This window comes from Cydia strobilella, chromosome 5, assembly GCF_947568885.1.
Source record: "Cydia strobilella chromosome 5, ilCydStro3.1, whole genome shotgun sequence".
Classification (NCBI taxonomy): domain Eukaryota; kingdom Metazoa; phylum Arthropoda; class Insecta; order Lepidoptera; family Tortricidae; genus Cydia; species Cydia strobilella.
The window spans coordinates 14,863,269-14,877,098 of NC_086045.1; the positions used below are offsets into that span (position 1 = coordinate 14,863,269).

The 13,830-nt window shown below is 34.6% G+C and overlaps 1 protein-coding gene across 1 annotated transcript; it reads right to left on the minus strand.

Moving 5' to 3' along the window:
* Positions 1-4,944: 4,944 nt before the first annotated feature.
* Positions 4,945-10,328, minus strand: LOC134741448 (uncharacterized). Its single transcript, XM_063674228.1, has 3 exons — positions 9,644-10,328; positions 8,234-8,429; positions 4,945-6,134 (listed from the first exon to the last, which is right to left on the minus strand). The coding sequence occupies exons 1-3, from the start codon at positions 10,083-10,085 to the stop codon at positions 5,789-5,791; spliced, it is 984 nt and encodes a 327-aa protein (XP_063530298.1). The 5' UTR covers positions 10,086-10,328; the 3' UTR covers positions 4,945-5,788.
* Positions 10,329-13,830: the final 3,502 nt, after the last annotated feature.

Below are 13,830 nucleotides of genomic sequence, written 5' to 3' on the forward strand. Positions count from 1 at the left end.
ACCCATGTATAACAAATAACTATTTTAATACAGTTGCTCAAAAAGTGCTACTTTTCGTGGCTGTTTAGCGTGCGGAAAGTTGGTTTTCGCGAACTAGTGCTTTTTACTTTTCCAATTTTGTTAAATTTTTACTTATACCAATTCATGACTACCTATTGATGAGTGTTTATATTAGTTTCCTTTAAACGTCGTAATCAACATAAAAACCTACTGTTAATGTAAGAATACAAAAAATATGCATATTTCATATTTTATTACTTACTTCTTCATCATTATAAGTATTATAACACGATTATTTTTTAATGTTGAAAAACCGTTCTTAATAAGTTGTCTGAATGGAACAGAACGCCTGTCAAAGAAGAGGCGTATTTTCTTACTGCTAGAATGTTTTTTTAAGTTTACAAGGCAACATTCGATATTGTTTTTATAAATATACGATACACAAATAATCGTAAATAATGATATTTAGGTAATAATAGTACAATGTTTTAATATTTACAATTGTTTCTGTCTTATAGAACATGCATTTAAAAAAAACTCATTGAAATGGGTTCAATAATAATAACAAAATCTATTCTAGTCGAATAAAAGCTAGAAAAACACCTCTTCATAATGTCAATGTCTATGATGTCACAGAATTAATAATATAAAAAGTTTCGAATTCCATTCCTTAATACTTGTTGCTTTTCTTATTTTTTCGCAACTGTATTAAAAAACGTCGTTCGATACACGTGCGGAAATGTCATTCTTCACTAGTCCCGAGTCTTGAGATATCTCGGTACTCGTGAAGTAATGACATACTTTCCGCACTAGCATCGAAATGTACTTTTGACTAATTAAAAGAATGCCTTTTGAATATAACATTTATTAGTAGAAACAAGGTTAATTTACACTTTACAAAGCGCACAATAAATAAGTTTTTAGTGAGACAGAGAGCCAATACTTTCCGATATCACTTGAAAACAAACAGCGACCTTCCAAAAAATATACATTTATCATTATTATAAATACTCTCTTGTCTACTATCATATCATATCACAGTCCAAAGCTTACAAGTGATGGGTTCGTTAGATCTATAGAACTAAGAATTCATGTAAGTGCGGTACGGTTACCTTTTTATTGTAAGTAGGTATGTATTTAGTACCTATTATAAATACAAAGTACCTATTAATTGATTATTAAATTTAGTACTTACAGTTGTATCTAAGGTGTCCGAATGTTACCTACTTAAGAGTCCTTCCTACAAATCGGACATCTTAAAACATCTGGTATCTTATATTAATTAGGTATTAATGTTGCAGTATTACCTATATAAGATAATTCGAATTTGAATGGCATGGCAAATATTAGAAGAATTTTTCGGAAAATTCACAAATGTGTTGTAAATCTGTTTTAAAATTTTGTTTCTATGTGTATCACGTGTGTGAAGTCTTTCCATATCACGGGACCATGGGGTCCCAGACCTTTGGGAGGCATGCGTGGGACCGAAGCCGCAGAGGCCCTTTAAGACAATTTATTCTAAAAACACGATTATTAAATGTCCCGGCAAACTATAGGTACCTCCACTTTTTCTATACGAAGTCTTCGTAAGGCTAAGTTGACATACCTACTTAATTTTGTACAATCATGTCAAAGTTCTTAGAGCAATAAGCCCGTGCTAAGTACGTGCTAGACGCTTGACAACAAGGCTTCCGGCCAAGGTGATCAAGGTGGCAGACGGTGGTTTGCCACCAAAATATATCATGAGTACCTACTGCCTACCCCACCAAGGTCAGGATGACCTTGGACCGTTGGAACCTTGGTTGCTAACCGTGCAGCCCCAAAAGCAAGATTGTTCTGTTAGTACAACTTTTAAGACGAAAAGGGACGACCACCTCGAAACCAGTTTTACATACAAACGTATTCCACATTTTCCTCTCTGGATATTAACATTATTGAAAATATTTTTATACAATTTGATGTATTTTAATCACAGCTATGCTCGACCGTTTGATTTTTCATTATTAGAAGAGTTATTAGCGAAAAACAGGTTTCATACAAATTTTTAAAATCTAACTTATAATAAAATTAAAATCGAAAAAAATCGGTTGGGCATAGCTATGATTAAAATACATCAAATTGTGTAAAAATATTTTCCATAATGCCAATATCCAGAGGAAAATAAGGACAACGTTTGTATGCCTACCTGCACTGTACACGTTAACAGAGTTCTATGGAAGACCAGGAAAGTACTTACCCGAAGTTGTCTAATATTGTAAAGTATTATTAAAGTAATACTTTTTAATTTTAAAAGTACCTACATAATTTTCTGTTAATTAGGACTACATTTTTTCTGTTATTGATATGTTAGTGGATTTTTTTCATTATTAGATAAAATCCATATCCAGTCCAGACAGGACAATGAAATTGCCAATATGATTTGAAATCTCATCTCGCGTCTACACTTACAAAATCTAATCGCCAATTTTAAAGTTATTTTGATGTGACAAGCAGATTTAGAAGTAATAGGTAATAAAGGTGACAGTACAGCGCTTGAAATTCAAAAATTGCCCCCAAACACACGCGCGGCATACTAGCTGTGAAAATTGTCATTTTTGCGTTCGCACCTCTTCCTCCTGATTTGAATCAAATTGGATCAACGACCCAATGGCCTTGAATTTCTTTTTTTTTTGCGTCCGCACCACACATTTAGATTGTCAATTTAATCAGAGTGTGCGAAAACTTATCCTATCCTGTCTGGATCCCACTTTATAACCACTTCAGTGATAGATTTCTAAAACAAGTTTAATTGCAAGTAGGTACCTATGTATGTATATGCGTTTTGCGATTTACTTTTTATAAACAAAATCGTGTCGTGGTGTTATTGAAAACATAAGTCGATAAACGGCTGAAACTGAGCTTTAATAGAACTCGTATGACGTAGGTATCCAGGAATATAAGAGTAGTTGTGGGCGTGTTTTACAATAAATCTCTTTTTTTATTAGGGTTCCGTACCCAAAGGGTAAAAACGGGACCCTATTACTACGACTCCGCTGTCCGTCTATCTGTCTGTCACCAGGCTGTATCTCATGAACCGTGATACCTAGACAATTGAAATTTTCACAGATGATGTATTTCTGTTGCCACTATAACAAATACTAAAAAGTACGGAACCCTCGGTGCGCGAGTCCGACTCGCACTTGGCCGGTTTTTTTATTATAACGACACATGGCACTTTTTAAAATAAAATTTACAAAATATTTATAATCTGACATTCATACAAAAGTACCTACGCACTTATTCATTGCACAAGCAATGGTATTTTATCAATAATATGCAAGCATAGAGAACACAGCAAATTAGTAGTAAACGTAGTAGCCTTCACAGTTTCACCTTATGTATGTACATAACGTAGAATTACATAGTAACTGCATTTAAAATGGTAAGTTTTATTTTGCTCCAAGTTAAAATTTTACTACTTGTGTAACTTAACTTATGAAAGACCTTCAACAATAATCTTACAGTGATTAGGGTAAACTATACTAATTTAACCTTTAACCTTATTTCACGGCAGCAGTGTGGCTTTCTAACAAAAATAGAGGATATGTAGTCCTAAGAAGGCCAACCATTGGGTAATAAAATTTTCCCTAAGACAACTTAGGCCCAATTATACATCCATTAGGTACATTACACCACAAAAATAATTAAGATTAAAAATAATTTTGTATTGAATGTTAAGTAGGTATTCTAAATATTATCACTAATAGAATGTGCATTTGTCTCACTTTAGAATCGCTGGACAAACTCTAGAAATACGGATTTGAATAAGTAGATACATCTAGTGTCTGAAATTACGAGTATTTGTTTTAAAACTCATGAGCTTTCCAAGAGTCAACCAAGAGATTAACCAATCTATAAAAAAAGGTAGTAAACAGGTTAATTTCTATAATAACTTTGTTACACACAATTTATAGTTATTGAAATAATCACATTAAACTGTGGTAACTACAAACAAATATATAGACCCGAAAAATCTAATGTTTATCACTTTTGATCGAAATAACAAACCTAATAGGTTCAGTTTTCAGTTCATGTAACGAGACGCGGAGGGAGCTAATAGACATAGTTTTTACGACCAATATAAACTTGCTTCAGCCTTCATATCAATCATATCGTAAGGTCGATTATGTCGCCATCACCAAGAATCATCATCGTTTGTTCGTCTCTTTGTTTCTAATCGCACCTCTACCTCTAGCTCGAATATACAACAACGACAGGGAGGCAAATAGACGAATAAACGATCGAAGATGTTCGCGGTGATAGCTTTGATCACTCAGTTTTTATCGGGCGCAAAATTGCATCAAGTACCTATTGGGATTGGGTGACTGAGGGTGAACAGTATTATTTCCTATCAGAAGCTGTCTGGATTGTACTTATCAACACGACTCAGCTTCTTTAACGTCGACAATAAGTTAACAAATTTAGAACACAACCTTAACATTTGGTTCTGGTGCACTGAAGCATTGACAGACAAGCCTAAGGGCCAAATGATGTTTTCAACAGTTTCAACTAAAACTTATGCAAGATAAACTCATGCAGAGTCGGTCCAGATTTCTAACACCATCTTACCTTTTATTAAGAATCTACTAAAACAGCAGCATTTTCACTTTTGTGTTCAGTACTAGAATAAGCAAATAGTGAATATAAAATGCAATAGCCCACTACTGTCCATAGTAGGTACGCTCATTTGGAAAAAAAGCAGAAACGAAATGTATGCCACCTTATATTTTTAATACGCCTTTGATCGAAAATAACATAACTTGATAGGCATACTGTACGGCTACCATCAGTTTGGCACTGACGTAAACGCCATCGAGAATGTAATTTACTTTCTATACATCTCGCTCGTACTCGCATATTAGTGCGAGCGAGTTGCATAGAAAGTAAATTACATTCTCGATGGCGTTTATGTCAGTACCATACTGATGGTAGCCGTACTAATCTTACTAATTACGGGTAGTGTCGAAATTTTCTATAACAACGAGTTTATCACAAATAACGCCAAGTTTCCTTTATTTCACGCGTAGACAAGGTCAAGAATAAAACGAAGCAAAATCCGGCTAGTTCCGCAGCGTAAGTACTACTTAGGCGAACAACACGCGAACGCGAAGCGATGCGGCGCGGGGTGAATCAATCCTTTGATACGTAGAAGTGTCCTACGTGGACGATCTCGTTGCGAACGCGAATGCAGTGGGCCCGCTGCGCCGCGTCGCTTGGCGTTCGCGAATTGTTCGCTTACGTAAGACGCCGGTTACACGCGTTGTTATCAAATAAGACTAAATATGAACAAACTGAAACTATTGTAGTGATGCCACCAAATAGTTTGCTGCTATGGTATGCAAGACACTCATTGAGTCTCGTCATATTTCAAAGTCATGGTCTTGATGTAATATGTACCAAACTAAGCGCTATCTACACAATCATTTAACATTATACCCTATTTTACAAATTTTAAGCTTGTTATTCCCTTTACGAGAGCTCTCTGCTCAGCAGTTAGGCGCTTAATCATATTCAAATTACCTACTAATTAGACATATAGTTACATCCTGTCTAATTACAACAATTTATCAATAAGATGCTCTTAAATGCAACATTTTTCGTGTTGATTCATATAAAATTTGCGTTTGTCCCCATTTGAAATTTAATTCCCAGTAACCTTTTCTAAGGATTGTACACATATTTTATATGAATAAATCAATTAATAAAATAAATTAAATATTTCAGAGAATGCTATCCAGCTAGACACTTATTATAACACTGACTTACTACCGTTGCCTGACCAGTTAATCAGAGTGTCCGTATTCGTGTCATCAATGTCCACAAGGAGATTCTCTATATCTATACTTCTTGAGTCATTTAAGACAATATCTTCATCATGTTGTTCTAAGTTGATATATGATAGTGACTTTTTCTTCTGCCCTAGGTCGAATATTTCCAAGTCTTCATCGTCATCCTCATCCGATTCCATTGTTAGCGGCACCCGGGATAACTCCATGTTACTTCTGTTGTCTTCTGATTGTAAAACACCATAGCGGAATTGATTAGGATCAATTGAGCTGTGTGTATTTTTAGCATCACTGGTGTTGGCTTTTTTCCTGGAAACATTGATTTGTAAAATTAAATTTACTTAATGATATAACTAAAAAAGGAAATAACATCCCATTTTACAATTTTTTTCTGCTTACAGCAATGGGTTTGGGTGTGTGACTTTTATTTACTCCTTTTATACTTACTAGGGTTCCATACCCAAAGAGTAAAAACGGGACCCTATTACTAAGACTCCTCTGTCCGTCTGGCTGTATCTCATCAACCGTGATAGACAGCTGAAATTTTCACAGATGATATATTTCTGTTGCCGCTATAACAACAAATACTAAAAAGTACGGAACCCTCGGTGGGCGAGTCCGACTCGCACTTGACCGGTTTTTTTTTATTAGTGTTTAGGCTCCTATCGGTATCTATGTACTTGGCCCACGTATATACAACCACCTACCTAAAAGTATCAGGGATGCACCTTCCTTCCATAATTTTAAAAGTAGATTAAAACACTGGTTACTAAAATCACAATTTTATGACATAGATGAATATTTTTCCAGTGAAATTATTGATGTACCTAAATAAAATTAACTATAAGAATAAAAATGTACTTATAATTGTAACATTGTGACATACAAATTGAATGTGTAATATACTCATAGGTATATGTATACTGTATTTATTGATACTATACGAATTTCAAATCTTATACAACCCTGACCTGTAACCTAATGTTATTAATAAATTTTCATTTCATTTCATTTCATTATCAAACCTTTGCAATAAGTATATATAAATTTCAGCAGATTTGTTCAATTGCAGTCAGATCCAGATTTAACTACACTTAATTAAAATTTAATTGACAAAGCCTGTTGCGGATTATATCATTTGTTAGTAGGTGACGAAGCCTTGAGCTGATTTATTGTTGTAAGCACTTGACGAAGCCTGCGTTGCTGATCATGAACTATGTGTTGTAAATACTAAAGTGTGTAATTTAATCAAATTAAATATTTTTTTCAAATTAAATTAAATTAAATTGTCATTTATTTCAGGCCTAATACACCCATATGTGTTAGTAACTTATATAGCTAATAAAAATAACGTTAGTGCAATTACAAAACAAATTAACATGCAAATTAACTAATGACTAGGAGCTAACTTAGGGCTAGGACCACACCACACATTATCACCACAAATTATCATCATTTTTGACTAGAATATGCAACAATTAATTAAAACTCAACACAATACAATTCAAATTAAATAATTAAATTAAAAATTCAATAAATAAAATTCAATAATAATTAAAATTACAATTAATATTACCATTATATTAACTATGATAACTAGTATATTTCTTTAGATAGGTAAATAAAGGTAAACAATGTGTTTTTGTATATATATCGTATCTGAAGGATGTAATCTTGATATTTTGTGTCAAAAACTAAACAAACTATACCAACTGATGAAAAGGCGCAGTTAAAAGGTTAAAGAAGTATTTCCTGTTGGATATATGGATATTACGTATCATTTTATGATTAATTTGTACCGTATCTGCAGTACAGTTCCATAAGTCTCGTAAAATAGGTATTGAAGTAGAACTGTGTCACTTTGTAAAATTGAATAATAAAAAAAAATTGTTAATGACATTATTTTCGAAATTGCTTAATTGGGGTTGGATATGAGGATATCACGTATGATTTGTGGAAAAAAAATCAGCCATATCGTAGCTGGAGGAGCTCAAACTTGGTATGTTTTGAAAATTTCTTTTTTGTTTTAATTTAAAAAAAATGGCTGAAATGTAATGATGTGGTATATTTTCAGAATCGCCTCAAAAAGCCCTTTCGTATGATACCAACACGATAGGTTTTTTAAATATATTTTTTTTCCATACAAAAAAAAATATGTTTCAGGACTCCCCTCCTAAGGGAAATTTTTTTAGGAACTGCGGGTCAAAATAATGTTTTGACCTCTAGTATGCGTGTGCCAAACGGCTAACCTGTACATCGATTTGCGGTGTTTCTTTGAAATTGGGTCGAGCGGCTTCCACTACCATACAGGAGGAATTTTATAGTGTCTGGGAAAACCTACATATTTTGGCTAACAAATATTTGTAAAGAAGAAAAACTATTAATCAGATAAGCATTGAATTTTTTACCTGTATATTATGAAGTAGTATGCCATTGCCAGCAGAGCAAATCCACCAAATACTATAGCAGCCCGTTTGACAACTCCAGGGTCACTTAGGTTGATTTTAGGTGGTTCTGTAGCTGTTGTGTTATGTACTTTTGTTTTATCATCAACTATACTGGTTGAATTATCACTTGTTGTGTTTGCTTTATCAAGTTTGTGCACTGAAATGTAAACACATAGATAAACAACTTTTAGCGGTACTAGTTGGCATAGTAATCATCTATATAAAAAGTATGACTTGTACATATAGTAAATTTGTCAATCCTACAATTATTTTATTAGAGTCCCCGGCAGCCTCGGTTCTCCATGCAAATGTAGTTACACTCTCATTTTTAAACTAGCTAGATTGCTCTGAAACTTAGTACTTACATTAGGATAAGGTATATCTAGGTCTGAAATTAGTTTATGTAGCTTTAGATACCATAGTAAAAAAAAGGTTACAGTAATTTAAGTTTTTCATACAAAACTTGTTTTTGCTTTTGTTTTATATACTAGAGCTATATAATCTTATTTCAGACCTAGATAAACTTCATATTATTATATGTGCAAAGTTTTATTACAATCCAACACATAGTTTTAAAATGAGAATGGAACTCCGTTTGTATGAGAAGGTGAAATTCGGCTGAGCTTGCCGGAGACTCTTAAGCTTATTCATTTTCTAGCTATACTTGTAAACAATGCCTTGTTTTGTATAGGAAAACTCAAAACAGTATCAAAAAGCTGACTGAATCTTTAATTTTTAATTATTAATATATTGTAACCATATTTTGACTAGTGTCATAAACAAGGAGCAGAATTGTCATAGCAGAAATCAAACTTCAAGAGGGATCAACCATTGTGCTTCATTGACGATTCCAGTTATTGAATCTTTTCGTATATTACCGATCACCACCTTTACATTATTCTGTAACATTTGACCTCTTTGCATCTCCATATTGAAATAAATCACGTCCACGTTACAGATGTCATTTATGTTGCTTTGAGTTTTCATAAGTCATTCTGGTGCCATAATACTAAAATGGTTAATCCTACGAGAAAAACGATAAACAAATTGATAAAGAAATATTCTTGTTTAAGTTACAATGCAGATTCTTCCACTATATTATATTGCTCTAATTGTGTGTTCATTTAAAACCACTAAAGAAGAATAAAATAATGTGTTTTCTGTTTTATCCATTATTTTGCTAATCCAAAAGCATAATTTCATTACTTAAACAATGTCATGTTAAGTGACAAATATGATCAATAGTCGATAAAACACAGTAGTCAATCCCTCTTGACCTTTGATTTCTGCTATGAGAATTCTGCTCCTTCGTCATAAACTTCCATGACCACATAATTTGCATGCAACTTGTAAATATATCACTTTACAAACCTGTTTTGTTATCCAAAATTGCAGCTTTTTCTCCATCCTTATCATTTTTGGTTATATTACTTGGCGACACATGAGATTTAACCAACAGAGACGATTCAGAGACAATATTAGGAGACTGAGGCTTATCAGTAGACTGAGGGGGCAGAACAGGATTCACATAAATCTTAGTTTCGCTCTGGGCAGCAGATTGACCTTCACTTGGGCCCTGGTTTCCTGAATTAACCTGCACCACAGCCTGGCCAGAGGGTACTTCAGGCTTCAGTGTCGTTTGCGCCTCCACCTCGCGCTTACGTATCGTCATCAATCTAATTCCATGGTGAATCGACGGCCATAACGAGTATCTCGCGTTAACATTACTAACAAAATCCTTACTCAGACCAGCAACCTCAGATGTCCTCACAACATTTAGAAACAAAAACAACGCCGCACAACGTAATAACATCGTTCTTATAAAACAGACGAGGAAATAAATCGAAGATGGCAATAATCACTGACTTAATGATGCAAACATTGAAGTCCTATGTATGATATCATTAATATTACTCATTCTTCGCACGTCGTTGAAAAATCTTGCAATATTTTTTTATCGCCCTTACCCGGGTCCACATTATACTGTGAATTCTAAAGGGAATACCCGGCTCACTGTTATTTGAGTTACGATAAGGAAATCAGAAGATAAATTCGTATTCGATTCGGGCCACGAACAGGCTGGCAATGCGTGGCTGTCACTGTCACTAGCGTCACTGTCAGTGTCAGTGTCAGACTCAGGGCCTCTACACACCTAACTACAGAATAAGTAATATAGTTTGTCAAAGGACTGTATCATTTCAAACATAGACAGAGAGAATCATACTATTGTCATACACTAGTACCAGCACCTAAAAGAAAAGGATGAGTATAGTTTTTTTGTTCTTACTTACTGACACATGAATCTAGTATAACTGGATCGGTCATGAGGAGTGGGGGAAAATGACCGAACGGGATAGTCTTATGTATCTTTCAGTAGGAGTAGCAGAGAAAGCGCTGTTATTGTTTGTCCTTGTCATAGTTTCACTTTTCCACCGCTGCCACAACCGAGGTTGTGGCAAACAAATACGTACGTGACATGTCATGTTTGTTCGTTGCTTGTTTAATTATCGTTGTTTTGTATGAAATTGTGCTTTCTCTTATGAGATATAGTGATTGAACTTTGATAAAATACTGGTGAATTGTTCTGTAATCGGCTGTAATAGCCGCTCTGAGCAAAAATATGAGATCATAACCTTTCACACGTAAGTACGGTATTTTACACCTTCCTCTTAACGCAATATGTGAGAATAACATCGTAAAATTACGTTACACTCAAAGCAATGTAGAATCAAACGATTTCAATAAAAATATCACAATTATTTACGCAAATTAACAAAACATTATTTGTAAAATTATCCGCCCAAATTACGTAGGTAGGTAAGAGTCTGAGGTCAGCCATTTTTAAACTTCTTCTTAATTTAGCTGCATAACAATCATGTTAGGGATACCAGATGAAAATATCATAATTTTATGGGTAATTTTGACCTCGAAGTTTTTTCGTACTTCTAATTCCAAAAAATAAATAAACAAATGTTGTGAAGATTAAATGTGGTGTACATTAATTGGTGTGATTGCGATTTGTGATTTCTTTAAATTAAAACCCATAATACATTTTATTTTACGTTTTATTTACTAAACATGTTTAGTTTTGTACCACCTGCGCGAATTATAGGAGGTATTTCATTGTTTATACGCCTAAAAAGAACGGCCCATTGACATTTTATTTAACAATTTTTTAATACCGTCAAACAAGCTAACTTTGCCTCCAGGGTAATCGCCCCAACGTGATATCAAATATTGGGGTAATTTTTACCAATATGGTATCCCCACGTTTATGACGTCATCTATGTCTATCCCTTACGGGCGCACGCGTATAGCTGGTCTATGTAATGCTAGGTCTATGTACTGACAAGATTTGCTTGACCAACAGTACTACCGTACAGAAAGCAAAGAGTAGTATAATATATAGGGGAAAGAAAGGACACTTCCTACAAAACAAACCCGGAGTTTGACAGCGAAGAGTCGAACACAGACCTAAAATTTACGCTTACGCATAAAGACAGCTGAAGTGTGGGAAAGGGAAGCGATCACGTATATGAACATCCCATGAGTGCGAAAGAGTCAGACTACAAATGAGAAAACGTAACCATTTTTGAGTGACAGGCGGCCCAACTCGACCGGGAGCGCATTGCCGTATTTTTTAATCTTGAAAATAAAAAGAAATCAGGAAGAAAACGTACAATAAAGTAATGTAGTAGATGGTGTCGTGTAGTGTGCCGGATTGTAGTATCACAGGGCGAAATAACCCAGGCAAATATTCATTTCACAGGTAATTATGATATTCCGAGCGAAGTTTTCTTAACGATATTTTGTCAAATTAACAGCATAAAAAGTGTAAAAAGCCGGTTTATACAATTAATTATAAGTTTTTCTTCAGTTGTGTGCTAATATTTTATCATATTAGTCAATAATTTGGAATATTTTGTGTAAAAACTTAAACTGTTACTATACGCTAGGGCTTGACAAAATGTTCATATGACTGTATCGATAACTTGTCGGTATAATGGTACAATATATATTTAACTATTTTTTCACATCATTAAGATATTAGCCTTTATAACCGAGTTAAAGTAATAACGATTGTTATAACACCTTTTTTGAAGGTGCACATGTTTAGCGGTAAATTTAAACTCCACTTTCCAACACAGTAGGTACTTACTTACATTTTAGCCACTTTTCCACGACTTTGCCGCCAACACAAGGAAACACAAGACAGCGTATACTTGCACACAGCGTATACACACCCAATCCAACTTGTCAGTAGAAAAAGGCGCGAAATCAGAGGTGCGAAACTCCTAGCTTCGGGAAAACTCGGCTCTGTTCGGCTCAGCATTGCTCCGAGCAATTATTAGGGTTGGCACAACTTGACGTCAATTATTTCCATCTTGGGCGTAACACACTTGAATCCCTCACTACGCTCAGGATTCTACTTTAGAATCCCTCGTTACTCTCGGGGTTCTATTATAGAATTCTTCGCTTCGTTTAGGATTCAATTCATTCATTTTATTTTAATAAGAAACATTGAAAGAGTAGTCGATAAAGCAGTCAAACACCGATAGATTATTAATATGTTGTAACTTGACATCACTAGTTTTGATCTCACATAGGCAATTTACGCACACACTTGCATTTCTTTTTTGGTCGCACTTTTAAAGCCTGACAGTTGTTCTTTGTCATCCTAGTTCTGTGGGGTCGAATCATGTTTCCCTTTCTAATGTATGGCACTATCCCTTTCGGCTTGTTAGGATTGTGTAAATTAAAGTCTTATCTGTGGTCGTGTACCAATCGTGTACGCAAGGGACGTCAAGTTGTGCCAACCCTAATAATTGCTCGGAGCAATGCTGAGCCGAACGTAGCCGAGCCCCACTGAACTAACGATAATGGGGTTTCGGTCGAAATGTCGAAATATTTAGCAGATGGCGCCAGCATAGCTTGGCCTGTCAAACTCTAGAATTGTGTAATTTTTTTTGTTTTTTTAAAGGAGTTTTATGCCCTGGATGCTAACCCTTAAAGCCAAATCTCATAGAAAAAGGGTCAAGCTATGATGGCGCCATCTATGCAAACCTTTGACAGTTGCACCATTTATGTTACATTGAGGCATTTGATCGACCGATTTAAATGCACAAAAGGATGGTATTCCACCATCCAATTTCTTTGTCCAATGTGTCACATTTTGCTTAATGAGAGAGTGAGACGCAATGACATTGGACAGGTGGAATACCACCTAACCTATTTGTCAGTAGAAAAAGGTGGCAAATTTGAAAAATATGGACGCGAAGGGTCGAACTCCCAAAAAATTTCGCGCTTTTTCCTTGTCCCTCCTAACAATCCTGTTTGCCAGACTATGCAGGCTCTGACTAGACGGGATTATTAAAAATTCATTGAATTCAAAATTTGATCAGAACAAAAACTGGCGTCAATTTCATTTAGTACACGTAATTAATGTCATTACCAGGTCTAACTTGACTTTGACATTGACTTTGAAGATAAGCATAATTTTGACATTGATGCAAATTTATAGTGTAATTTTTATCCTGAAATAAATAAATCTAAATCTA

Bases quoted from the DNA above. Each gene is read 5' to 3' on its own strand.
- LOC134741448 (XM_063674228.1), bottom strand. From the start codon at position 10,085: ATGTTATTACGTTGTGCGGCGTTGTTTTTGTTTCTAAATGTTGTGAGG. The intron at 8,430-9,643 runs GTTTGTAAAGTG...TTTACATTTCAG, and splicing joins AATTTTGGATAACAAAACAG to TGCACAAACTTGATAAAGCA. The intron at 6,135-8,233 runs GTAAAAAATTCA...CAATGTTTCCAG, and splicing joins TACTACTTCATAATATACAG to GAAAAAAGCCAACACCAGTG.